The following is a 26,776-nucleotide window of genomic DNA, read 5'->3' on the forward strand; positions in this document are numbered from 1 at the left end:
AATATTATTCTAGATTTTTATAGTAACTCTTAAAACTAACTAATAAGATATCTTACTAGTTAGCGTAAGTTTAATTCTTATATAATCCTTAGGAGATTAAATATATTATAAGGATTATTTTTCACTAATAAATTCCTAGTATAAGTATTCTTTAACCTTTTTAGGAGTGTTTTTAAACTCCTAAGATTTCTTATCTTTAGATTTTAATCTTTTAGATTTAGATCCTCTTAAAGTTAAGCTTAATATTTATAAGTTATTAGATCTATTATTAATTATTATAAATACTTTACTAATCTTAAGTTTCTTCTAATAAGAGTTTAATTAGATAATTCCTATAAAGACTTTTCTATAATCCTCTAGTTTAAGAAATAGTTAAGATAATTCCTTATAAATAATAAGATCTTAAATTATTTATTATACCTAATTAAGAGCAATTTAAACCTCTATAGCTTATAAGAAGTACTTAACTATAAAAGCTCTCTAGATATCTAAAATCCTATAAGTTAATACTTAGTAGTAGTAATTAATCTATTAGTTATAGAAATCTCTTAAGCTAATATTTAAGTAGGTAGCTTTATAGAGGATATTAAAGTAGTTTTCCCTTATAATAGTCTAAGTAGCTAAATTACTCCTCATAAGCCTACTTTTAAGTAGTCTAATTACTATTTAAAGAGAAAACAATCTACTACTCTTATTATCTAAAGTAGTTTAGCTTATAAGTCCTCATAAGTATATAAATACTAATATAAGATCTATACTATCCCCTAACTTAGAAGTATTTAGAGTGTATAACTTAAGTAGAGGTAATACTTTATATCTTAGAATAAGCCTAAGTAAGGCATAGTTCTTATTAATCCTATTTAAGATCTAAAGCTTAGAGGTAGGTATAAGGGTACTTCCCCCTCTATTTAATCTATACTATAAGGCTTAAGGCCTTAATACTCTATACTAATACTTAATACTAAGCTACGCACTACTGAGAAACCCTTTATAGGAAGAAAACTCAAGCTGTAAGCATAGTACATAATAAGGCAGATAAAGCGCGCATATAATGCTATATAATGATTAGCCAGAGGCTATTAGTGCCCCACTATGCATATAGGTCCCTCAAGAGAGGGACCTATATTTTACAGCAGGTCCTTAACCAATCAGAAGAGAGGAAAAGAGGTTCCTATAGCTAGGATCAAACTAACGCCTATACATTTAGGTAACATATAAGCCTACTAAGCGCATACTACTACGCTATATAAGTAAGATCTAAAGCTTAATAACGCTTATAAGCTTTTTATTAACACTTATAAGAAGCTAGTTCTAAATATATCTTAAGAACTAGTCCTTAGTTTTCTAGTTATCTTAAGTATTAACCTCTAAAATAAACTATTACTTAATAAATATTCTATATCTAACTTAGAGGAAGGGATCCTTAATTATAATAGGTAATAGCTTAGTTAGCTTAAGAGGAAGTTAAGAATATATAAATATAGAGGTATATATAAGTATAAGAGAATATAGAGACATAAGAGCTTATATAGATATAAGAGTAGTAGGGATTTATAAGACTTCTTCCTCGCTAATCTCTTATTATTATTAAGAATTAGCTACTTTTACTTATTTTTCCTCTTAAGCTTTATCTACTTCCTATTTCTTAAGATCTTCATTATAAGTATTCTATTTCTCCTTATTAAGCTAAGTAATATAGTCCTTAAGAGAAGGGATACTTACTCTATTAATATTTCTAAAAATAGGCGTATTAAGCCTATTAAGATTAACTAAATCCTAAATACTATATATAATATATATAACTTTAAGATAGTTAAACTAAACTAATTAGTCCTTATAAGTCCTTAACTTAACTTAGTTACTTTTAAAGTAAGAGTCTATCTTAGAAGCTTTTCTAGATAAGTAAGATATCTTATAAAGTATAGTAAGTAGTTATATATAAGTAGAAGTATAGAAAGAGAAGAGAGAGTCCTACTCACTCTATAAAATATTCTAGTAGTAATAAAGAGGTAAAATTAAAGTTCTAATAAGCTAAGTTTATAACTACTAAGAGCTAGTAGTTAGAAGAGACTAAAGAGTTTATAAAAAGGTATATATTACTTAGGAAGAAGTTATCCTCTTAAGTATCCTTAAATTATAAGCTTATAAAGCTTATATTAGTTATATAACCTACTCCCTCAGTAAGGTTCACTAAGGAGGCTGCATAAAGCAGAAGACATATCATAAGATAAATTATCACAAACTAACTTTAATAAAACTATAATAGTTTAATTACTAAGTAGCTTTATAGAAAATAAACTTTAAATAAACTAATATAGTAAGAAATAATAAAATAATATATTTACTACTTTAAAATAAAAAAAGCTATATTATAATAATTAATAATAAAAGATCTTAAGAATAATTTACTTCTATCTATCTTAGAAGAATATAAAGTTTATAAAAAACTCTTTATAGCTAAGTTAGAAATTAAACTACTTAAATATATAAACTTTAACTATAAAATCCTTCTTAAAAAAGGAAAAGAACTATAATTTAATAAAATCTATAACTTTAATCTAATAAAAATAGAAGCTCTAAATAAATACTTTAAAGAAAATCTTAAAAAAGGATATATTAAACCCTTAATATTACTAATAAAAAACTTAATCCTATTTATACTAAAGAAAAATAGAAAATTATAATTATATATTAACTATTATATACTTAATAAAATAATAATTAAGAATTACTACTTATTATTATTTATTAATAAAATAAAAAGACTCCTCTATAAAGCTAACTAATTTATAGTTTTTAACTTTAAAAAAGCTTATAACTTAATTAAAATAAAATAAAGAGAAGAATAAAAAATAGCTTTTAAAACTTAAAAAGGATATTTTAAATACTTTATTATACTTTTTAGTTTTATTAATACTTTTATAATATTCTAAAATATAATTAATTTAGTCTTATATAAATATATTAATATTTATATAGTTATTTACTTAGATAATATCTTTATATTCTTATTAATATTAGAGAAATATAAAGAGGATATTTACTATATTTTATAAGCTCTTTAAAAAATTAAGCTTTTAATAGAACTTAAGAAAAATAAATTTTATACTTAAAAAATAGAATATTTTAAATTTATTATTACTCTTAGAGAAGTTTATATATTAGAAAATAAGATTAAAGCTATTAAAGAATAACTAAAACTTAAGAACTTTAAAAAAATCTAAAGATTTCTAAATTTTATTAACTTTTACTAAAAATTTATTAAGAGCTATAATAAGATTAATATAGCTTTTATTAACTTTAGCTATAAAGATACCCCTTTTATATAAAAAGAACTTTAATAAATAGCTTTTTAGAAAATTAAAAACCTTATTAGTAATAAATTAATCCTAATAATACTTAGAGCATTAACTACTATAGTACTATAGTACTACAGACTATATATAGTTGTAGTATATAGTATACTATAGAGTATATAGTTATAGTATGTAGTATATTATAAGGAAAAAATCTATACTATAACTATACTATATATTACTGTAGTTATAGTATATAGTATATTATATACTATATAACTATATATTAAAAAAACTATAAAAGTATAGAATAATAGCTTTTAAGTGAATATAACTTCTTATTCTTATACCTCTAGAACTACTAAGTAATTCTAAGTACCTCTGAATAGGAAAAATAATAATATATTACTTTATATTTATAAAATTCTAAATAATTCTTTAGAAATCTAGAAAAATATATAAAAAATCTAGTTTTAATATATTAAGTATATAAAGTACTTAAAATAGTAACAATAGTATATTTAACCTAAAAAAGTACTTTTAAGCTATACTATATTACTAAAAATACTTCTTATAAAAGCTTTACTTTTTAGCCTATCTCTAATATATTTTTAAAGCTATAGAGGTTAAAAACCCCCTCTTACACTTCTTATACTTAAATCTAGCTTAAATTTCCCCTAAAAAATCTATATATTTAGATTTTTTTTAAAGCTTTTTAATATTAGTATATTTAAATATATATTAATTAAATAAATAATAATAACTTACTAAGAGAGATTAGATCTAAATTTTAAGCTTAGGAGACCTTCTAGGGGTCTAAATAGGCCTGTTTTTAGGCGTTTAGGGAGGAGTAGAGGGTAGAATTTCAGTAAGTAAGTTAACTTAGTTTTTAAAGGAATTTATATTAAATAAATCCTCAGAAAATCCAGGAAAATCGCTAATTAGCTTAGAAAGGTTAAAAAGGTCCTAATTAGTATTAATTTCAGCCTCAAAAGGCTGAATAATAAGAGAGGGGTTAATAGAAGGCTTTATAGTAGTAGAATTAACTATAAAGCTAATAAAGCTAAATAGCTAATTATAGAAAGCCTTAAGGGCAGAAGTAGGGCATAGAATAGGCTTTAAACCTATAGAATCAAAAAGAGAAGCTATTTTAGTACTAAATAGTAGTACTTTAGCTTAAATTACTTAAAGATTAAAAGAGATATTAAAAGGGGAATAAAAGAGGTTTATATAGATATTTTAATCTATATTAAATTTAAACTACCTCTAGAAATTAAAAAAACACTATTATTTAAATCTCTAGAATTAGAGTATTTAAATAATGCAATTTTTGCTTAGATTACTTTATATATAGATATTAAATAACTAGTTAAGAAAATAGGATTATTAGAGTAGTATTCTAACTACTAGTTTCTTACTACTACTTTACCCTTATTAATAGTAGAGATAACGCTAGATTTCTTCTTAAATTTTAACTATAATATTTAAATATATATATAAAATACTAAAATAATTCTCTTAAATTACTTAGTTAATATTATATATAAGATGTTTTTTATATATTTATCTATTTAATATATACTATATATACTACTTTAGATATATTTAATTTAATAAATAATTACCTTTCTCTATATATATCTTATATATAAAATATAATAATAATACTCTAAAATATATTAAGAATTATTAATTTTTATTAAAATATTTAAAAAATACTTCTTATACTTTATTTTTATATATATATATATTTCTTTAACTTATATTATATTATTTAACTTATATAATAGTATAATAATATAATATATATATATATGCTTATAAAACTTATATAATATACTAAAATAGCGTATTATAGTACTTTAATATTATATTATACTATATTATATTATATTATACTATATTATACTATATTATACTATATATACTATATATACTATAGTAGTACTATAAGTTTATTTTAAGTTTTTAATAAAATCATAATAAATTATAATATATATATATATATTATAAAATAAACTATAACTAACTATATAAGTTATATAATATTAAAATCTATCTTTAAATAAGGTTCCTAAGTAATCTATACTATTCTAAAGACTTAAAACAGATTCCTTTTCATAACTATTATTCTATAAGGTATAATTACTAATAGATAAAGTAATTATATTAGTAATATTCCTAGGGATTTCACAAATTAAATCAATCTATATTAATATACTAATTAGTTTTTAGATCTAATATAATAACTTATATTAATAATTAATATTTACTTACTTTAATTTGTTTTAATTTAGATTTAAAAGGTTGCTGACTATTTAAGTTTAAATTTAATTCCCACATAATACTATTAATAATTTCTAAGTGTAGTTTAGAAGTATATATAGCTTTATACTTATTAATTATAGCTTTTAAAGTTTCTACCTCATTATAGGGTTTTTCGTTAAGGAAATAAGGTTTTAAGCCTAATTTATAACGCTTAAGCTTATTTTCTTTCTCTTTAATATTATATTTAGCTAGTTAATTAAATATATTATTATAATATAATTTAATATATTGAAATATACTATTAATATAAGTAAAAACTTTAGCTATATCTTTATTATTATTAAAGATAGAAATAGCTGTAGTATTTAACGTTTGAGAGGGTATTTTAACTAGTAATAAATTAGTAATTATAAGATTTAATATTAATTTATAAAATAGAGTTATATTAATACTTATTTAAGCTTATAGCTAATATAAACTAAAGGTATAGTTTATAATTAAAGCTTTAAGTTATATATTTTAATCTTATAAGTATATATAAGCTTTTATAATATAAAGAAGTTTAAACTATAGTTTATAAGTTAAAAGTTATAACTTAATAAAGAATTATAGAGATTAATATATATTTAAAGCTAGAAATAAATAGCTTTATTACTATTAATATTAATAGTATTATTAATACCTTTATTAGTAGTATTAATAGTATTAATACTACTAATATTATTATTAGTAGTATTATTAGTAGTACTAATACTATTAATAATATTATTACTATTAGTAGTAATATTAGTAATAGTATTAATACTATTAATACTATTATTAATAGTATTATTACTAATATTATTAGTAGTATTAATAGTATTATTATTAATATTAACGTTATAAAGTATTTAAAAATTCTCTAGAAAATTAAAAGTATTAAAAAAGAATAAAAACTAAAAAAAAAATTAAAAAAAAAGTTAAAAAAAAAGTGACTATAATGGGATTCAAACCCAAGCTCTTACAAAAACAATAACGCCGACATAGGAAATTTTACGCAACTAAATACAACTAATACCCAAACCGCTAAGTCAAAGTACCTACCCCAAAGGACACTTAGCGAAGTAGGGTTTATCCTATAAGTAGCTTATAACGCGAATAATTTTAATAATATTAATTAAATAAGAGAATTTCCTAATAAAACTCTACTATTAATTCTACTATAAATTTAGTTATTCAGGGGTACTTAAAAAAACTTAGTTTTTTAAAAATAATATTAATTAATATTAATTAATATTAAAATTAAAATAAATAAATATTAGCTTTATAAGTATTAATATATAATAATATTAATAATAATAATAATAATATTACTATTACTAATAGTATTACTACTACTAATAGTAATACTATTAGTAGACTACTAATAGTATTACTATTAGTATTACTAATAGTATTAATACTATTAGTAGTATTATTACTACTAATAATATTACTATTAAATCTAATAATATTATATTAAAGCTTATAAACTTAGAAAATAAATATATATATAATAAGTTTATTCTTACCTATCTATTTAGCTTTTAATATTCTTTTTATAATTAAGAATTTAAGAAATAAGATTTAAATTTAAGCTATACTATATAGCTTATAAACTTACTACTTAACTTATATTATATAACTCCTTTACTTTTATATTATTTTATTTTAAAAAAAAACCTATATTAAAAACTTTATAACTATAAAAACCTATAAAAATAGATTCTAACCCTACTTTTTCCCCTTTAGCTTCTAAAACTTTAGATGCTTTTAATAGTTTATATACTACTAAAAAGCAAGCTAATAATAATAATTATAAAGATACTAAAGAAAATCAACCTACTTATAAATTAAGGTCTACTAATGCTTATATTATAGCAAATAGGCTATTTAATAGAGTTTTAGACCTTATAGATACCTCTAAAGAACGAACTACTACGTCTTTTTGCTAGGCTAGTAGCTATAGAGGTAAATTTAGCTATAAAGCTAATAGATTTCAAGCTAGTAATAGAGTTAAGTACTATAAAATAGCATATCCTGCTATTAAATATATACTAGAAGATAAAAGTAACCCTAAAAAAATACACTATAAGTAAAAATAACTTATATAACTTTATATTATTATACTTTTAATATATATAAATATATATATATATATATATATATATATATATATACTAATTAAAATATAGTTACTCAGTAGAATACTGCTAAGCTATTAACTCAACAAGAAGTTAATAACTTTTTTACACCTCCTAGCTCTATACCTTCTTCTATACTTACTAATAATAAAAAAAGGCTTAGAACTTCTACTATTACTAGTAATAATTATACTAAAGTATTTAATAAAGATATAGCTTTAAGTAAGATTATAGACTTTATGCTAAAGTTTAATCTACTTTTTAGTATTATTACATCTAAAAGCTTTAATAATTTATTATCTTATTTAACTAGGTTAGTTAATAATATTATAATATATATATAATATTTCTTTTAATTCTAATTAATATACTAATATATATATATATAGTGGTTTTTAACCTCTCTATTATAGGAACTTAGTTACCTATATAGATAATCTATATAAATCTAAGTTTCAAGGTTTAACTTAGTTTATAAAAGACCACTTAGACTATAATAGATTTATATTTATATAGTTAGATATATAGACTTCTATAGACTCTAAAAGTTATTTAGGAGTTATAGCTTACCTTATTAGTAAAGAGTTTAAACTACGCTATATATTACTAGGTTTTAAAGCTTTAAGTTAAGCTTATATTAATAGATATATTAATAAGGTTTTTATTAAGAATATTCTTAATAAATATAAAATACTTTTAGAAAGAATTATTAAGTAAGTATTAATATATTATTAATTTAATTATATATCTATACTAATATATATTTATAGTATTACTAGAGATAATAGGTTTAATAATAATACCTTTTTAGACGCTTTAGTAAAATCTTTTGATATTAAAAGAAATACTTTTACTTTAGTACCTCTATATAATTACTACTGCTTTACCTATACTTTAAATTTAGCTATAAAAGATATAATAGATTCTTTTATTAAATTATCTACTAAAGATAGTAATATATTAGAGTTTAAAAATCTAGCTATTATATCTAATATAGATTTAGGTAAAATATTAACTCAATCTGAATCTAAAAAGCTATTAGAGTTATTAGCTAATAAGTTTTATATTATAAGTTATATATAATTATATTATATAATATATTAACTAACTATTTAATAGGTAATATTAGAAGTCTTAAAAAAGTAGTTATCTTTTTAAAGAATAATACTATTATATAATCTGAGTTTAAAATAGCTTTAGAAATAAAAAAGAAAGAAGGAGAGCTTCCTTCTAACTTAAAAAAAACTAAGATTCCTCTCTATAAGTTTATATTAATATAATACTTTTAATATATTATTACTCTATTATTAATATATATATATACTAACTTTAACTTTAATAGGTAATAATACTAAATATAATTCAGTTTATAAGATAATATTAGATGCTTTATTATTAAAGTCTGCTTTAGATTATTTAAAAAGAAATACTAAAGTAGCTGCTTTTAAAGCTATTTATCCTTTATTAGATAACTAGGACTAATTAGATCACTTAAAAGATATATTAGAGATTTTTTATAGTCCTACTAAATATCTACAATCTTAAACTTATATCACTAATTCTACTATATTACTTTATATTAGTTAGATATATTACTCTTTAAAAGATCTTAAAGAGCTACATAAAAAAAACGCTAAATTAGTAGTTAGAGGAGATATAAGTTATATATATAATAATAACTTAAATATTATTATATTATTATATTATTTTATATTTAAATACTTACTAATATTTTAATTACTAAAGCTTAAAGCCTTTATTTCCTTACGCTAATAGCTTTATTATAGCTATAGAGAAGGGAACTAATAAATTAGCTAAATACTACCCTCCTATAGTAAATATAAAGACTTATAGGATTTATAAGCCTTATTTATTAGCTTTTATACTAGATCCTAAATATAACTTAACTACTTTAGAAGATCCTAACTTTCTAAATAGAATTATTAATAAAACTGTTATTACTACAGTTATAAATAATTTAACTAAAGAGTATAAAAAGTATTTATTATTCTTTAAATATATATTTATATATATATATCTTATTACTAAGTACTAACTATTTAATCTAGTTTAAAACAAAAAGTTATAACTTCTTTAAAACCTAAAGGAGGCTCTTATTATATTAGATCTATTAATAGGCATATTCCTTTAAGAAAGGATAACTCTTCTGAATCTAAAGAAGAAATAGAATCTAATATTAATAATAATAGGTCTAATAGTAATAGAATAATTATAGATTTATCTACTACTAAACCTAATAACCCTCCTTATAATAATCTACAACCTAAGCCTAAGCTTAAGCTTAATAGTAGACTTTTTCCTAAAATTAAAAAAGAAGAAACTAAGAAATCTCAAGAAAATAAGATTATATATTATACTAAATATATAGTAGAAGACGATAAGGTATATATTTATTTAAGTATTCTTTTATTATATTAATATTTTAGTTATATAATAATTTACTAATATATTTTATAGATAGACCCTTTAACTTAGTAGGAGCTAAATAAGTCTAAATATCCTATTTTAGCTATTTTAGCTAGAAAGTATTTAGCTATAGCTTCTACTTCTTCTATAGTAGAATGTAATTTTAACTAATCTAATAATATTATTAGTAAAAGGCGTACTAGTTTAAAAGATAATATTAGAAAGTAGTTAGTATTACTAAAAAGGTGGAAAATTAACGTTATAGAAGATATAGGTATAAAACCTAAAAATTATAGCGATCTATTTAATATAGATATAGAAGAAGAAGAGCTATATATAGAAGAATTAGAAGGAGTTATAGAAGGAGTTATAGAAGGAGAAAATATAGAAGATATTAATACTTCTATATTAGATTCTTAGGAAAACTTAGATTTATAAGAGGAGATTAAGTATAAATTAGATTAAATTAAATAGAAAATATTAACTATAGTCACTCTTTATATTTACTTATTATTATATATTTAATATAATAAATACTTTTAAATATATAAGTATTTTCTTTATATTATAATATTATCTGTAATATAATTTGTAATATTTATAGTATACTACTACTATAAGTAGTTGTAGTATATAGTATACTATAGGTTAAAATTTAATACTATAACTACACTATAACTATATGTAGTGTAGTAGTAGTATATACTATAAGTTATAGTATAGTAGTATACTACGTAGTATGTAGTATACTACGTAGTAGTTGTTATAGCTCTGATAATACTAAAACCTATTAAGTAGTTTAAAATAAAACTAAACTTCTTAAACTATACTTTTAGAGTATAATTATTATAATAAAACTTAAAAAAAAAGCTATACTTATATACTTTCTTCTCTTAGAAACTTTATAAACTTAAACTTAACTATTAAATTTATAATAAAGAACTTATAGTAATTATTAAAGTTTTTAAAGAATAAAGACCTAAGTTTTTAGGAACTACTTATAAAATATTTATATATTTAGATTATAAGAACTTTTTATACTTTATAACTTTAAAAATATTAAATAAAAGATAAATTAGATAGTTAGAATTCTTATTAGAATTTAACTTCTAAATTATTTACTATAAAAGATTAGATAATAGTAGAGCTAACGTTTTTAGCTAATAACTAAACTATAATATCCTAATACCTAAAGAAACCTAAGTAATTCTTAAAAGAAATAATAATAGAAACTTAATATTAGCTATTAAATTTTTAATAATAGCTAGATAATTTAGTATTAACTTACTTAATAAACTAAATAATAAAATAATTATAGAGTTTTATATTTAACTTATATATAATTACTAAGGAATTATAAAAACTTAAAAATAATTATAATAATAATATAGAGAAAACGTTACTAAAGAATATATAGTAAAAATAATTAAGGATTATAAAGTTTACTTTAAAAATAAACCTACTTAATATTAACTTTATAGTATATTATAACTTTTATTTATACTATAAACTACTTAGTAATCTATATTACTTAACTTTATTATTAAGTTATTAAAATTTTAAGAACCTCTTATAAAAGTATATTTTAATAATATTCTTATTATTATAAACTAACTTATAAAGTATACCTACTTTATCCTATATAAAGAATTAAATAATACTAAAGAATATACCTATATATTTCTTAAATATATTATTACTAATTATAAAATACTTAAAGAAATTATATTAGATAGAGATAAAATATTTATTTCTAAATTCTAGAAATTAATTATATTATAATTTAATATTAAGTAAGTAATATCTACTATATTTTACTTATAAATTAATAAATAAATAGAATAAATTAACTAAATCTTTAAAATATATCTCTATACTTATATTAATTATAACTAAAATAATTAGGTTATATTACTACTAATAGTTTAGTTTACTTATAATAGTATAATTAGAGAAAATATTAAAAAATCCTCTTTTTATCTTAATTATAGATTTAAACTTACTACTTATAGAGAACTATAACTAAGCTTAGTAGTAATTAAAGCTATTACCTCTATATAATAAATCAAAGATATCTAAGAAAATATATATAAAGAACTTAAATTTATATAATAAAGGATAATAAAATTTAGTAATAAATAAAGAATTAAGGGATTAACTTTAAAAGAGGGAGATAGTACTTACTTTATATAGTAAAATATTAAAATAAAATAACTAAATAATAAACTTAACTATAAAAAACTTAAACTTTTTAAAATTTTATAAGTAATTTTACTAGTTAACTATAAACTTAAATTCCTAAAAACTATAAAATATTACTTAATATTTTATATCTTACTTTTTAAATTAGTATTATATAGATTATAAATAAATAATATTATTATTATAAAAGATAATAAACTAAAATATAAAGTTAGATAAATTATTAATTATCTTAAGGAACTAAAAGGATATTAATACTTTATTAAATAGAAAGGATATAGATATAAAGATAATATATAAGAACTAGCTAAAAATATTATTAATATAATAAAAGAACTTATAATCTATTAGTAATAATATTAAGAATAAAAAGCTATATTAATACTTATTATATTAACTTAAAAGAGTACTAAGTATAAGTAAATTAAATATTTATATTATTTTACTAAACTACTTATTAAAGTAAATTAACTATAATAAAGAAACCTATTTATTTACTTAAGGATATTAAAAGCTAATTAAGAACTACCCCTTAAGGATACCTCTAGAGAACTTTATTCCCTAATAACTAGAATAAAATTAAGTAACCTAAACTTAGCTAATAAGAAAAGAGATAGAGCTATATTAAGATAAACTATATCTTAATCTCTAATAAAATCTATAAAAAGATAGTTAGAACTAATAGAAGAAGGATATACTTCCTCTTATTAATATTACTCTACTTCTACTTCTTTTTATTCTACTTATTTTAGCTCCTCTATACTATTAATACTATAATATACTATATATATTATTTTCTTAAACTATATTTTCTTTTATTTATAAAAATGCTTAACTTTAGCGTTTAAAGTATAATACTCCTCTTTAGCTTATTCTAAAGTATCCTTAAGTTTTTAGTATTAATTTTTAATATACTAGAGTTATTATATAGAAAAACTTTAGAGGTTATAATAAGATTTACTATTATAAATATATTTAGTATAATAAGAAGAATCTAAAAGAGAAACCTTATATAATAAGAAGCTATAATACTTATAAAATAAATAAATAAGTATAATAATAGAATACTAAAGAATAATAGAAAGTAAAGAATTCTTTTTAATTATTTTTTTAATAAGATAACTATTAAGTAATAATATAGCTTTTTGTTTTTAGATATAACTTAATATAATATTAGTATTATAAGTAAAATAGGAAGTATAATTAATAAATCCCTAACTTAAGACTAATAACTTACTTATATTAAGTCTTAAGGATAAAACTTTTAGAGAGGGGACTTAATATTATAACCTATTAAGTATAATATATTAGAATAACCTTATTTAGGATCTTAATAGCTAATATAAGATATATATAAATAGTAATATAAGTATAACTAAGAACTATTAAGAAAAGAAGAACTATAGTATAAGTTATATAACTTTAAAAGTAATATAGATATAGAATAAGAATAGATATATTAGATATATCTATTATCCTAGCTATCTATAAGATATATTAGATAGTATAGATATCCTATATAGCTACTATAGAGGATACTATATAGAACTTATATATAATATAACCCTAAACTTAATTTATAGTTAAACTTCTATAGTTCTTTAGTAATTAACTTAGTATTTATCCTTAGGATATTTTTAGCTTACTTTTACTATAAATTACTTATTAAGCTTAAGATTAATTACCTTAATTTCTAAAAACCTAATCTACTATAGCTTATAACCTTTAACCTAGACTACAACCTAATATATTATTAAAACGTATTAATCTCTAGCTTCTATTAGCAGACCTTACTATTAGAAAGCTAACTATAACACTTTATAGATATTATACTTCTAGGAAAGTATAACTTCTTTATCTATTATACTTTTACCTAAGTTAATAAGTTATTTAATATTAATATTTAAGCTAGCTAGTATATTATTAGCTTCTACCCTCTTAGCTATATAAAAGTCCTACTTAGTTAGTAATTACTCTTAAATATAGTAAAAAAGATTACTAAAAGCTTATTTATTAAAAAGAGGGCTTTTAAAGATAAGTTATATATACTTATAAAGTTAAGAGATCTATATAGTATTAAGTTAATATAGTTAATACTTTATACTACTTTTTAATTTTTCTAATAGTATAGTTAATAATTACTTTTTATTATAAAGAAAGGTTTAAATTTTTAATATAACGTTATTACTATAAAAGAACGTAAAATAGCTAAACTTTAAGCTAAATTAGAGGTTTATATATTATATAAATAGAAGCTAGTTAAGCTTAATCTTAATAAATAGTTTACTAATATCTAAGCTATTAAAAATATTTAAATTATAGGGTTAATATTAACTTTTAAAGGTATAAAGATAGTAAGAGTATAAGAGATTAAATTTAAATCGTTCTAATATATTTTTTATTAGTTAGATAGTAATAAAACTATATTTTACTAAAACTGCGTTACTAGTACCTCTTCGGCTAAGCTGTTCGGTTATAGGGGGTGTTCGGTTATGGGGTGGGCTGACTTAGCCCCTTCATCCAGTCTATTCGTGGTGCCGCTGTCGTCTTGTTCAACAGATCTCAACAGCTTTTAGATTTGTGCGAACAGCTCACAGAGTACAGCCGACACCTCATATGTCGATCGTCTGTATGCAATGGAGCAGAGTGACGTCAACAAACCTTAAAACACATGTCACTGCGTCTGGGCGATGCCATAATCATTCTCATTCGTCTACATAGCACAACAAGATCCGGCGGTCAGTACAAAGTCTTACACAATCCAGGTTTTCTCCTCCCTTCGCAAAGCTGATCGTCCCATCTTAGCGGCCGCTGCCGTTGTTCACCAACAAATTAGGAGATCCCTTGGGGTCTCCAACGACATCGGGGATCGCCAGCTCCAGGATCCGGTTCGTGACCGCGTCCGGGGTTCCCAGGCCCGACTCCAGGCCCCTGAGGTAGCACACCAGCCCCGCAACGAGCGGCGCCGCCATGCTGGTGCCCGTCTTCGTGGCCGTGCCGGTGTCAGAGGTGTGGGCGGCGCTGATGATGTCCCGACCGGGCGCGAAGACGTCCAGCTCCGGACCGTAGTTGCTGCCGTAGATGTCCTCGATGATGTTGACGCGGCCGCGGTCAGGCTGGGTCATGCCAACGGTGAAGGACTGGGGGAGCCTCGCCGGGGAGACGTCGGTCGTCGGCTGGTTGCTGTTACCAGCTGCGACGACGGCAAGGACACCCTGCTGATAGGCAGCGAGCACGGCGTTGTCGAGAGCAGTGGTGCCGCCGACGCTGCTGAGGGAGAGGTTGAGGACGGAGCTGTTTTGGGCGCCCTTGCTGACAATCTCGTCGATGGCCCAGGTCATGCCGGTGAGTATCCAGGACGTGGAACCCTGAAGAATGTTAGTGAACAGTCGCAGGTGATTTGAATCGCTTTGACATACCGTGTCGCCGTCGAAGACCTTGACATCCACAACGGTGGCCTTCTTGGCAACGCCATATGTCTTTCCGACAATTGTAGCAGCCACGTGGGTGCCGTGGCCACTCGTGTCCGAGTTAGAGCCGGTCTGCTCCGTCGAGCCAGTCACGCCGTTGATGCCAAAGCGGGCGCGTCCCTCAAACTCTTCGTGCGACAAGCGGATGCCGGTGTCGAAGACGTAGGCCGTTGTGCCCTCGCCAGCGGTTTCGTCGTAGACGTACTCCGTCGCACCGGCCTCCAGGTGGGACAGGTCGCCTAGACTCCAGATGCTGCTCGTCTGCGTGGTCAGGTCGCGCTTCGAGGCTGCGGGGGCCTCGGTCGGCTCAAGGTAGATGAGCGTGTCGGGCTCGACGACCAGAACCTCGTCGAGCTCCGAGATCGTAGCCAGGATCGCGTCGTCAAAGGAGCCGCTGTACGCGTTAAAGTCGCCAATCTGGAACGTCTTCTCGACCTCGCCGGCGGCACCGTCGCGGCGGCGCAGAAGGCTTCGCACGGCGTTGTGGTGCGCCGTGACGGCCTCGGGGCTAGTGCCGGGCTTGAGCTGGATGATGTACTTGCCGGCCATGAGGCCCGGGTCGGCGCGGCGGTTGATGCCGCTCGGCGCCGCCAAAGCGGGCACGATGGCGCTGAGGAGAGAGACCAGGGTTGCCTTCATGGTGATCGGTTGGGCGGTGGCACTGCGTCGATGACGATGACATTCATCCTCATGGGACGGTCCTCGGGCGGGTTTTTAACTGTCGCTGTCAACCCATGCATCGTCGCGGAGACTCCTGTTCTTGAATCGGACAGGAGAGAATGCCTGCATGGCGTGACACGGGGACGATGTCCTATTCAGGAAGCTCGCGATGCCGCCTGTGGCGGGTAGATCCGACCCCCGGCCGGCTCCTCTCACCGGCGGGAACGGCCTCGTCAGGCTTGTTCTTCGTTAATTGACTGCAAAGGCCGGTCGCCGATCAACTCCGCAGCTTGATACTCGAGCCTGTCACTTAGAACTTTGATAAGCATTTCAAGCAACGCGTTGAAAGACCTCGTATCGCGACCAAGATGAGAGCCTTCCCGGCAGCCAAGACCTCGCCCCGAAATGAGGCATGGGTCGCGATGGAACCCTGGCATTGAACCACCTTCCCCATTCTTCCAAAGCGCTCCCCCGCCAAGCTTCATGGTTCCTGCGTAATCGGCCACTGCCGAGACTGCCATTATGCATAGCTTGACATCAAGCTTAATCAGGCGACTCTCATCCGTATTCCATTCAAGATACGAGGCAACAGAACCACGATTGAACCCCTGTCGATGCTTTTGACACGCCACTCTGAGTCCGAACCGAGAACGAGTCCGGATGTTGCGATCCATGAGAAAGCTCACGACAACTGCTGACAAACCGTGTATTTTGACTGGGCTTTATCACCATATCCATGTAGACCAAAGCCCGCGCATACGACCATGGCAAGATGATAAAATATAAGCTAAAGCAATGATTCTTCATATCTACTTCTGTTCTAACAGCCACTTCACGCCCTTAACCGTATCCTCGACGAACTGTCTACTCTTCTCAAGGTGCGGGAAATTCGTCCAAAAATAGTGCGGAACACCAGCGTAGATGTCCAGCTTGGTCTTCACACCAGCCTCTTCCCTCAGCACTCGCTCATAAATGAGACCTTCGTCTCGCAAGGGATCGAGGCCGGCAACCTGGAAATACGCAGGCGGCAACCCCTTGTGGCCTTCTCCGATCTTCCCATTGTGAAAAGGCACGAAGAGGGGACTCTCCATGTCTGGCTTGAGAACAAGTTGGAGGCCGGCGGCCGCGTCTTTAGCATCGCCAATGATGGGGTCTTTGCTCGGTGTCACGGCAGGGTGGCTGAGATATTCGGCGCGATACTTCTCCGGAACGTCCTCGGGGGGTAGGAAGCACATAATTGCTGGGACGCAAAGGTATTGGCCAGTTACGGGTGGCGAAAGCTTGTTGTCGCGAGCCAGATGGGCGAGAACAGCTGCGATGTTGCCGCCAGCGGAGCCACCGCCGATGATGAACCCACGAGAAGGGTCTGCTCCGAGTTCTGATGCATTCTTCGCGCACTATATTCCCAACATGTCAATGGGCGGCAAAGGCAACAAGGGATATGGTCTGACTAACCCACTGGAGCGCATCCCAGGAATCGTTGATGCCCGTTGGAAACATAAATTCGGGTGCAAGTCTAAGTTTCATGAGTCTTTGGTCGTTCCAACTTACCAAAGAGCTTACCTGTATTCAACGTTGACACAGACAGCCCCAAGGTCACGACTGAACAGACGGCAGTTGACCTCCTCATCCGTCAGGTCACCCTGAGACCAGCCTCCCTCATGGTACATGACAATGAGAGGGCTTCCTTCCGCGGGAGCCTTCACCGGCGTGTAGATGCGAATCGCAATCTCATGGCCATCCCTGACCTTGATCTTGCGATCCTCCTCACGCACCTGTTCCGGGATGGGGCCAGGGAGGTAGCGCAAGTGGTGCTTCTCGCGCAGATGCGTGGCTCTGTGTTCTCGCAATGCGAAGAAATCGGCTCGACCATAGTACGGATCACTTGGCTGTGGTCCGCGTACCGGACGTGCCGCAAGCTCCTGATCATGTATGGTCAGCACCGTACAGGTCACGCAAGGCAGCAGCTTACAGCCTCAAAGTCCGGATCAGGGACGCCGTATGCAAGTAATTCTTCACGGGTTCGGGGCGCCATGCTGTGATTCAGTGGAATTGATTGGTCCGGCAATATGATAGCTTGTTCATAGAAGGATGAACACCATGGGCAGATGGGTGTGCGGGGTTGTAATCGGAGAAAGCGGCGTCTTTGTACCTCCCGACTGATGACGTTAGTTGCTCAGTGGCGATTATCTAATCACACATGCGCTTCATTAATTCAAACGTCAAGGCCAGCTGACGTGAGACAGTTAGATGTAGATATTAGACGATTAAATTGAAAAATAGGCTTGAGTTGTCGGTTCAGTGGGGACTCGATTTGTGGCGAATATGCAAGTTCATCTCAATTTAGTAGGTTGCAGAAAGCTTGGGCAGAGTATTCGGAGATAGCTTCAACCTGGAGGCATCTGGAGGAGGCTCCCACTTAATGACCGTAACTTTTCAAGGTGTAGCTAAATCACTCGAAAAAGGTGGCACACCATGAAAATGATTTTTGCATAGGTTGCTGATGAGGATGAATCACTCCAGTTAGCGGACGGCCCTAGATGCTGTTTTGATCCGATCTCTCCAGCATTCAAGGGATCGCTGAATCACCTTTCAAGCGAGGAAGGAGTATATACCACAATTTTCTCTCTGTAGCTCCTTCTACCTCTTGCAGACTACATTCCAACCTAAACCAGACCCAGAGACCAACCCTGACGACGACGAAAGATGGCGACGCCAAACACCGACATGATACTTGCCATGCAAGATCCCTACATGCAGCAAATCATCGACGGCATCAAGACCTACGAGTTCCGCAAGTACAACATGGAAGGCATCAAGAGAATCTGGTTCTACAAAACCGCCCCTCACTCCGCCATCACCCACGTCTGCGAGGTGTCTGCCGCTGCAACTCGCAACCCCGGCGACCAGCCCATCCCTGAGAACGGCCTGGGCAACAAAGAATTCAATGACAGGCACCCGGACTGGGACGGCTACGACTTCGCCTACCGCATCAACTCCGTCTACCAGATCAACACCTCAGACGGCCAGGGTATCACGTGGCCCCAGATGAGAGATGAGCATGGAATGAAGATACACCCCCGTGGCCGCGTCAGACTGCCGGCATCCATCGCAGAGCAATACCCCTGGCGCCAGCAGACCAGAATTCGCTGAGAGATGGTTTTGGAGACGGGCGATGGGGAAGGACAACGAAGGAAGACAAAGGGCAACGAAGGACGACGGAGACGGACGAAAATGATCAAGAATAAAGCTGGAGGCCTATGACGAGATGATTCAATGAATAAAAAATTACCGCATCCTCACACTCACTATCTAATCATCTGCTTCATCTGTGACAAACGTTCGTCGTGATCTCACTGCTGGTGTCTGATCCACTTCTCCTGGGAAACCAAAGCCATACTGCGGCTCCGCCACTTCCGGTCCGCGTGAGCCAGACCAATTTCCTTCGCCGCTTTTCAAGATCCCATAACCAAGCTTCTGCCGTATCAGGTCTTTTGATATGTACCCGCGATCTCTTTGCGGCCCATCCCATTCCATGTCAGCGAAAGACGCGTTTCTCGTAGCAGCTAAAAGGCTAGAAAATCGAGTGTTTCTCGAAACACCGCCATTTTCCCGCGCTGCGAGTGTTCCGGCAACGACCCCTAAGATTGCCAGCCAGGCGGCTATTCCGTATACAAGAATGAGTATTCGAGCTCGATAGTAGTACTTGATTCCAGGGCGCGAGCGTGTGCAAGGGTATAAGTATTCAACTCCCGAGCTGTTACCGGTTTTCACGCTTGGATCTGCAGCCCATGCCACCACCAGGAATCTCGGATTTCCAAAGAATGATAAAAGGAACGTTTCGTAATATTCCTGAAGTCTTTTTGCTAAATTTGGACGGGGGAAAGAGTTTGCCGGATTTATCAGCATCGTTCGTCCTGCCGATGTATTAGCAAACATTGCTGGCTGCTCAAGGTATCCGAAATTGGGTCTTTGTCCAGTGTCATCCACTTGAATAGCGCCATCAACTCTCTCGCGGAAGGCACTCCCCATTGCATAATACGCAGCAGTTCGCTTGTATCTCTTCACATCAGTTGGGAAGATATAATTGCTCTCTGGTACTGCCAAAGTGTCGTCGTCGGTTCCGTCATTCGCAGTGGCACCTTCCATAAAAGTTGTGTTGATAGTGGGAGATAAGAGCTTGCGTTCCTTGATGCGATGAGGTTGCATCCCATCTATGTATCTGAGTTCAACGGTATAATCGGCTTCGTAGTGCTCGCATGCAACTAACACCGGCTCCCATGCCTTTCGGTTGAATGGAAATGTTTGGTTTTCTTGCAGAAACGGCGGAACTGACGAGTCCACGATTTCTGAGTATCCAACCCAGACCACCGGGTCGGTTCTAAATGCGCCAAGATTTTCGGGGAACGGCGGATTCATCAAGGGTATTCCACCAAGATTAACTGCCTTCAACTGCGTATTAGAGTAGTGTCCAAGCCCTGCATTGCTGATGTATGTGTAACTTCCAATTGGTGCAAGCAAGTTGAAGTCAATCGGTGAGTGAGCCTCTCCTGATTCCTGTTGAAGGCTGCGAATTTGGGCGCCAACACCTCTAGCCTGCTCTTGGCACTTGTAAGCAGGAGCAACAAACTTGATCTCGACAGTGCAGTTCCAGCCCTTCTCACAAACAACGAAGGTGTCGTCCAAATTGGTGTATGGGCGCTGCAATGCGGTTGTCGCCGAGAACATTTGGTCACCCCAAACGCTCCTCATGGCCCAGTAGTCGAAGAAGTAAGGTTCAGATGTGTTTTCTCTTGTGACATTCCACTCGCTCAAGGAGATTTCCCATAGACCCTCGATCTTTGGCGTGTGTCGCCAATCATTTTCTCCTTCATGAGAAAAGTTCAGAGTTCGGACCCCGGAACACCTCGTCTGTTGAACTTCCTGTGTTGGCTTCACTAGAAGCGTGTTTGTTGTCAGGATTACGATGAGTGGCGAAAGCCTGTTGCACCTCAGGAAGCTGATCGGTGAATTTTAGTGTCATGATACTCACCAACCAAATAATGCTAAGCTTGCCACTAGCTTTGCGCGGGCGAGAAATTCCAAGTTGAGTAGAGAGAATGGTGTTTCGTGCGCGGCAAAAATATCGTCTAGGGTAGCAATGGCTAATAGCTTTGATCTGACTGTTGCCCATACTTGCTGTCGAAAGGCTGTCAACACTGAAGCTCCGAAGCTGGCCTTGGCTGCGAAAGCCAAAATGGTACCGTAACGGAGCTTGAGTAACTGGTCGTCGCCGTGAACAATCTTGTCTTCGAGAGAAGCATAGTAGGCGTGATGCCCAATAGCAAAGGCCACTCCGGCAACCCAGAAGAGGTAGATGTTCCAAGTCTGGCTCCACAAGTCGCGGGTCAACAGCAGCTGCTCGAACCAGTTCGGTTTTTCATGCTCAGTACTCGTGTCGGCATATCCGTTCCCCAGGTTGGCAGAATGCCCGGGAGCTACAAGAGCTTCTTGAGAGAAATCTCCCTGTGCAAAGGATGTTGTAGCAGCCTGTGCGTGAGCTTCCGGAGTAGAACACCGGGAATCAGGCGTATCATTTCCGTCGAGCGAGGGTGCTGCGGGCGGTGCAACCGTCGTGAGCTGGACTACTTCAGGTCGAGATTCGCGATTATCCATTCGGGATGCAAACGATCCAATATACAGGAGAACTTTCTGCGACTTTCTGGTAAGTTTGTGCCCAAGATGCAAGGCTAGATGGACGAGCAGCAGGATTGAAATACCTTGAGCTCACCAGGCTCGATAGCCGCCAACACACACCGACATGGTTACACTACATACCTGGTCGGGAGCCATAGTCAGCAGTGCAGACCTCACGGCGTCTCATTCGTCGTCATGTGCATAATCTTACAACAGTCATTTATCATGTCCTGAAAAAGTAATCGAGGAAATAGTTTGGGAAATGATTACCCTCAGCTGAGAACCCGAGGTCAACAGTAGAAACTACCCTTCGGGTTGTATGCGCATAAGCCCAACGATGACACATCGAAACGCCTGATTTATGCGCCTCGAGAAGTAACTGCGATCCGGTGGGCTTCCTGCGAGACCTTGTTCTTCAGATTCTCTACCTATCAGCCAAGGTCAATGTCTTTCACATCAACTCATTAAATACATAACAGAGCTCCTTTGGTCTCGTCGGCCAATTTCGCCCTCCACAGCCTGTTCTCATTGAGAATGAAAAGCTCTCCGTTGCGACCGAAGCAAAAGTTGGCAGCGCCGCCCTGAATGAGAATCTTGCCCAGCAGGACACCCCCTGCGGACCAAATGTTTATACCATCACCGCACCCGCTGTACACATTTCCGTGAACATCGCACTTAATGCCATCCGGGATTCCGGTGTCAGCCATGGCGAATAACCGTCTGTTGGTCAGGAACGGCTGCCCAGAGTATGACACGAGGTCAAAAGCGTAGCTAGTTCAACAATCAGCAACATTCTCTCACAATGATTCAAATCAACTCACATCGTCGAAGGCCTCGTGAGATCTGTCGTTCCATCTCCATGAATCCAGTCCGTATCCGTCACATACACCGTCTTCTCATCAGGACTGAAGCAAATTCCATTCGGTCTCCCGAACCCATCTGCCATAGCCCTGATCGACCCCCTGATCGGGTCAAACCTGTACACCTGGTTCGGCAACTTCGGCCGCGGCCTAATCCCCTGCTCATACCCATAAATAGGGTCGGTGAACCAGATGGAGCCGTCGCTGTGCACCACCACATCGTTGACAGAGTTGAACTCCCGGCCGTGGAACGAGCTCACCAGCAACCGCGTCTGATACGGCGGCTGCGCCTCCATGAAGACGATCCCGCCCGGCGAGTCCAGCGACCCCTGCGAGCAGAAGATGACGCCGTCAAGGTAGTTGACGCCGCCGTTGGCCATGTACACGCCCTCAGGCGCGATCTCCTCGCACTTGACCTTGGCGGCCGCGAAGTCCGCGGGCAGCGTGACGCGACATACCTGGATCTTCTTGCCGCCCTTGTCGTCGGGGAACTGATTGCTCGTGATGAAGAGCGTATTGTCGCGCTCGATGAAGACGCCCGCCTCGTGCGCGAAGGGGTAGTCCTGGTTCTCGTGCAGGAGCTCCAGCGTCGGGTCCGCGCCGAACAGCTTCTTCACGGAGTCGTCGTAGACGGCAAAAGCGGATGCGTTCGTCATGGTTCAAGATAGCTTAATTGTCCAATCGAATAGTAAGCCTGAAGAGACTATGGAAAAGTATGCCAAGGATTGAGGACGCAACGAATGGACGAACCAAGGGAAACTAGACCTGCCTGACAAGAGGAAAGAGGGGAGCTCGGATATCAAGGCACGTTGCCCCGGGTTGGAGCTAATGCGGGGCATGCACCTCCTCAGCTGTCGATGTCACAGGTTTACACTTTATGGGTCCGGGCCAGCAAACAAATGGCTCAGAAGCAGGGGTTTTGTTAGTGTGGGATGACTCGGGCTTTTGCTGCTGGTGGCCGCCGAAACGTATGCAAAGTCTAAGCTGATCGATCACGCAGTCGTCTGTGCGATGTGCATCTACTGAGGTGAAACGAAGGGATAGATCTTTTTTGAGTGGCAGCTAAACTCTACGGACGCTATCTCTTTCATTCGTGCAGCAATCTGGCTTTAGATACATGACTCGTGTTACTTCAATCTGTTTTGTTGGCTACTCATGCCCTGACCTCCTCAACATCCCACACCTCCTGCTTCTCGCTAGTGTCGTGACGGTTCAAGTCAACGAAGCTGTCTCCTGAGAAGAGACGGTCCACATCTTCCAGCTCCAAACCCTTGGTTTCTGGGAAGAACAGATAGATAATTGGCACCCAAGTAGCGTTAAGAACAGCAAAAATTATGTAGGTTCTCCAGCCAATGTTGGAGATGGCAATTGGGGTGATTTGGACGACCATCTAGTGCTTGTTAGTGGTTTACGCTTAGTCTGAGACCTTTCTTCAACTCACGTAATTGAAGATCCAATTGACTCCACTGGAAACTGAGGAGCCAAGTTGGCGAATCCTAAGAGGCAGAATCTCGGATCTGAGAGACGTTAGCTGAATATTCTCTTGACAACATCAAATTACTTACGGGTAAACCCAGACGGTTGCCTGGAATCCAATGGTGAAAGCTCCCTGGAACACAAAAAGCATTGCTGCTGCACCAATGCCTGCCGACTTCGCAATGGCTGTGGCGTTCTGAACCTGGTAGATGAGGCCAGCTTGTACTGCCATCACCGCTGCCATCATGCTGATCATGGACAACAACTGTAGACTTTGTTAGTTCATGGGCAACATCAGAGTCTTTAGTGATCACATACCAGTGGCCTTCTGCCAATCCTGTCAATCAGCAGCCAGGGAATGAACGAGGCCACAAAGAACCAAGTCTGCAGGAATCCAGACATGAGACTCGACATGTGGTTATCAAACCCAATGCTCTTCTCGAAGAGAGTACTGCTGTAGTCTAACCACCGAGTATTAATTAGCAATGATCACTCCCGAAATCCCTGAAGCACTCACAAATGATGGCATTGATTCCACCAAGCTGTTGGAACCCTTGAATAGCGCAAGCAATCAAGAACCTCCTCTGGCTCTTGATGCGATCATTCACAAACAGGTCCTTCCACGACCCAGCGCTCACCGACTGCTCGTACGCCACCGTCTGCATGATCGAGTTGTGAAGCACCCTGATCGATTCTTCGTCTTCGTCCCACTTAAGCCGTCTCAAAACAGCGAGGCACTCATCCGGGCGATCGTGGGAGGCCAACCAGCGGGGTGTCTCGGGGATGATCTTGAGAATCGCAAACATGGGAAGAATGCAGACGCATTGCAGAGCAACGGGAACTCTCCAGGCGTAGCTCTCAACATGGGAGGAGAAGGCGTAGTCGATCCAGTAGATGAGGAAGATGCCGAAGTTGAGTGTTGACAACTGCGCGCAGACGTCTGCACGATCTCCGTTAGAGTGATCGATGGCGATGGGGATGGGGATTTGAAAACTTACAAATTCCACGGCTGGACTTGGGACTGAACTCGGCTTGCAGAACAGGAACGGTTGAGTTGACGATACCCATGCCGATGCCAGAGACGATTCTTCCGACGATCATCTGAGTGCGGCCGAAAGATGCAGCCTGGACGATTGCACCGACGACCATGACTGCAGCACCGGATCCGATCGTCCTGCGACGACCGAATTTCTCGCCGAAGAAAGCGGTGGCGACACAACCGAGGAAGCAACCAACTATTGCAGCAGTTAGTGCGATGATCTGGAGCAGCCACAAAGAGCGTCATACTTTCATAGATAGCAACGATGAGGCCGGTCATCGTCGGATCAGGAGAGTCGAATGTTTTGTTGAAGGCCGGAGCCGTTACTAGACAGATCACCAGTCAGCCAAGACATCTTTTAACGAGACAACAAATGGCAGCAATCCTCACCCAGCCCTCCCATGAGTCCATTGTCATAACCAATGAGCATGAAACCCAAAGAGGTCAACACGCTCACGGTCAAAACCAGCGCCTGTCCACGAAGTTCTCCCATATTGTCGTCGTCGTCGTCGTAGTCGTCTGCGTCGATGAAGCCTCCACGATTCAGTGTTGTCCAACACGCCGCTCACAGTTCCGGGGAGCAGATGTCTGATGCTTCTGGCACCTGCCGAAAACTCTCGTCCGAACGCCTGGAGCCGAACGCTTATATGTGCAAGGTGTGAGTGTGTGGATGGACAAAGACGGTGACGCGCAGCAGTGATGCCAGATTTTGTTGCACCGAGAGCCATCGTCTTGGATCGACGAGCCAGGCGGCAGAACCACTTCCCCGGGAATCCACTCGCAGCACCAACAAAGCATATCTGCGGGGTCTGGGGTGAGTGAGCTGGCCTGGGGACGGCATAGATTGAAACGCGTTACTGCTGGCAATTGAATTACTAGGTTATCCAAACCATCAGACGGCGAGCCCGACGCGGCAATAACCGACAGAGCGACGTCCTCTGCCAGGGCTCGGCTACTGAAAGTCTGAAAGAGGACAAGAGGCTGCGGCAATTGAGTCAGTGGTTTTGATTGGTTTTCCCCATCAGTCGCGGTGATGCAGCCATCGTGACATGTTTGGACCCTCCGCAATTGATTGCAGCTCCAAGGTCTGCGAGGTCAGGAGACGAGTGCTGCGTCCCCATGGGGACGATGAGCCCACAAACACCGACGATTGTCGCGAAGGCGCCCGCAATGGCGCCAGACAAGGCTCTTCATCGCTCGTTTTGGGAGAATTGGGCAAGTTTGAAAGCTGTCGCGTGCA

At 34.4% G+C, this 26,776-nt stretch overlaps 6 protein-coding genes across 6 annotated transcripts; 1 reads left to right on the forward strand and 5 right to left on the reverse strand.

Moving 5' to 3' along the window:
* Window positions 1-15,156: 15,156 nt before the first annotated feature.
* On the reverse strand, window positions 15,157-16,464 carry alp1-4 (Alkaline protease 1; the record flags this gene model as incomplete). Its single annotated transcript, XM_036639928.1, has 2 exons — window positions 15,157-15,723; window positions 15,775-16,464. The coding sequence occupies 2 exons, from the start codon at window positions 16,462-16,464 to the stop codon at window positions 15,157-15,159; spliced, it is 1,257 nt and encodes a 418-aa protein (XP_036494344.1).
* An 830-nt stretch (window positions 16,465-17,294) lies between these two features.
* On the reverse strand, window positions 17,295-18,520 carry CGCS363_v008080 (AB hydrolase superfamily protein; the record flags this gene model as incomplete). The annotated part of the gene is made up of 4 exons (XM_036639929.1): window positions 17,295-17,882; window positions 17,941-18,001; window positions 18,049-18,407; window positions 18,458-18,520. The coding sequence occupies 4 exons, from the start codon at window positions 18,518-18,520 to the stop codon at window positions 17,295-17,297; spliced, it is 1,071 nt and encodes a 356-aa protein (XP_036494768.1).
* A 671-nt stretch (window positions 18,521-19,191) lies between these two features.
* On the forward strand, window positions 19,192-19,638 carry CGCS363_v008081 (uncharacterized protein; the record flags this gene model as incomplete). Its single annotated transcript, XM_036639930.1, has 1 exon — window positions 19,192-19,638. The coding sequence occupies one exon, from the start codon at window positions 19,192-19,194 to the stop codon at window positions 19,636-19,638; it is 447 nt and encodes a 148-aa protein (XP_036494769.1).
* Window positions 19,639-20,467: 829 nt separating this feature from the next.
* Window positions 20,468-22,317, reverse strand: CGCS363_v008082 (uncharacterized protein; the record flags this gene model as incomplete). Its single annotated transcript, XM_036639931.1, has 4 exons — window positions 20,468-20,474; window positions 20,528-21,466; window positions 21,518-22,014; window positions 22,303-22,317. The coding sequence occupies 4 exons, from the start codon at window positions 22,315-22,317 to the stop codon at window positions 20,468-20,470; spliced, it is 1,458 nt and encodes a 485-aa protein (XP_036494766.1).
* A 308-nt stretch (window positions 22,318-22,625) lies between these two features.
* gnl-4 (Gluconolactonase) lies at window positions 22,626-23,677 on the reverse strand (the record flags this gene model as incomplete). The annotated part of the gene is made up of 2 exons (XM_036639932.1): window positions 22,626-22,932; window positions 22,983-23,677. The coding sequence occupies 2 exons, from the start codon at window positions 23,675-23,677 to the stop codon at window positions 22,626-22,628; spliced, it is 1,002 nt and encodes a 333-aa protein (XP_036494767.1).
* A 497-nt stretch (window positions 23,678-24,174) lies between these two features.
* CGCS363_v008084 (Sugar transporter STL1) lies at window positions 24,175-26,029 on the reverse strand (the record flags this gene model as incomplete). Its single annotated transcript, XM_036639933.1, has 8 exons — window positions 24,175-24,411; window positions 24,463-24,538; window positions 24,587-24,762; window positions 24,816-24,958; window positions 25,015-25,437; window positions 25,496-25,732; window positions 25,785-25,862; window positions 25,927-26,029. The coding sequence occupies 8 exons, from the start codon at window positions 26,027-26,029 to the stop codon at window positions 24,175-24,177; spliced, it is 1,473 nt and encodes a 490-aa protein (XP_036494764.1).
* Between the last annotated feature and the right edge of the window lie 747 nt (window positions 26,030-26,776).

This window comes from Colletotrichum siamense, assembly GCF_013390195.1.
Source record: "Colletotrichum siamense strain Cg363 chromosome Unknown KSG_Cg363_contig05, whole genome shotgun sequence".
Taxonomy (NCBI): Eukaryota; Fungi; Ascomycota; class Sordariomycetes; order Glomerellales; family Glomerellaceae; genus Colletotrichum; species Colletotrichum siamense.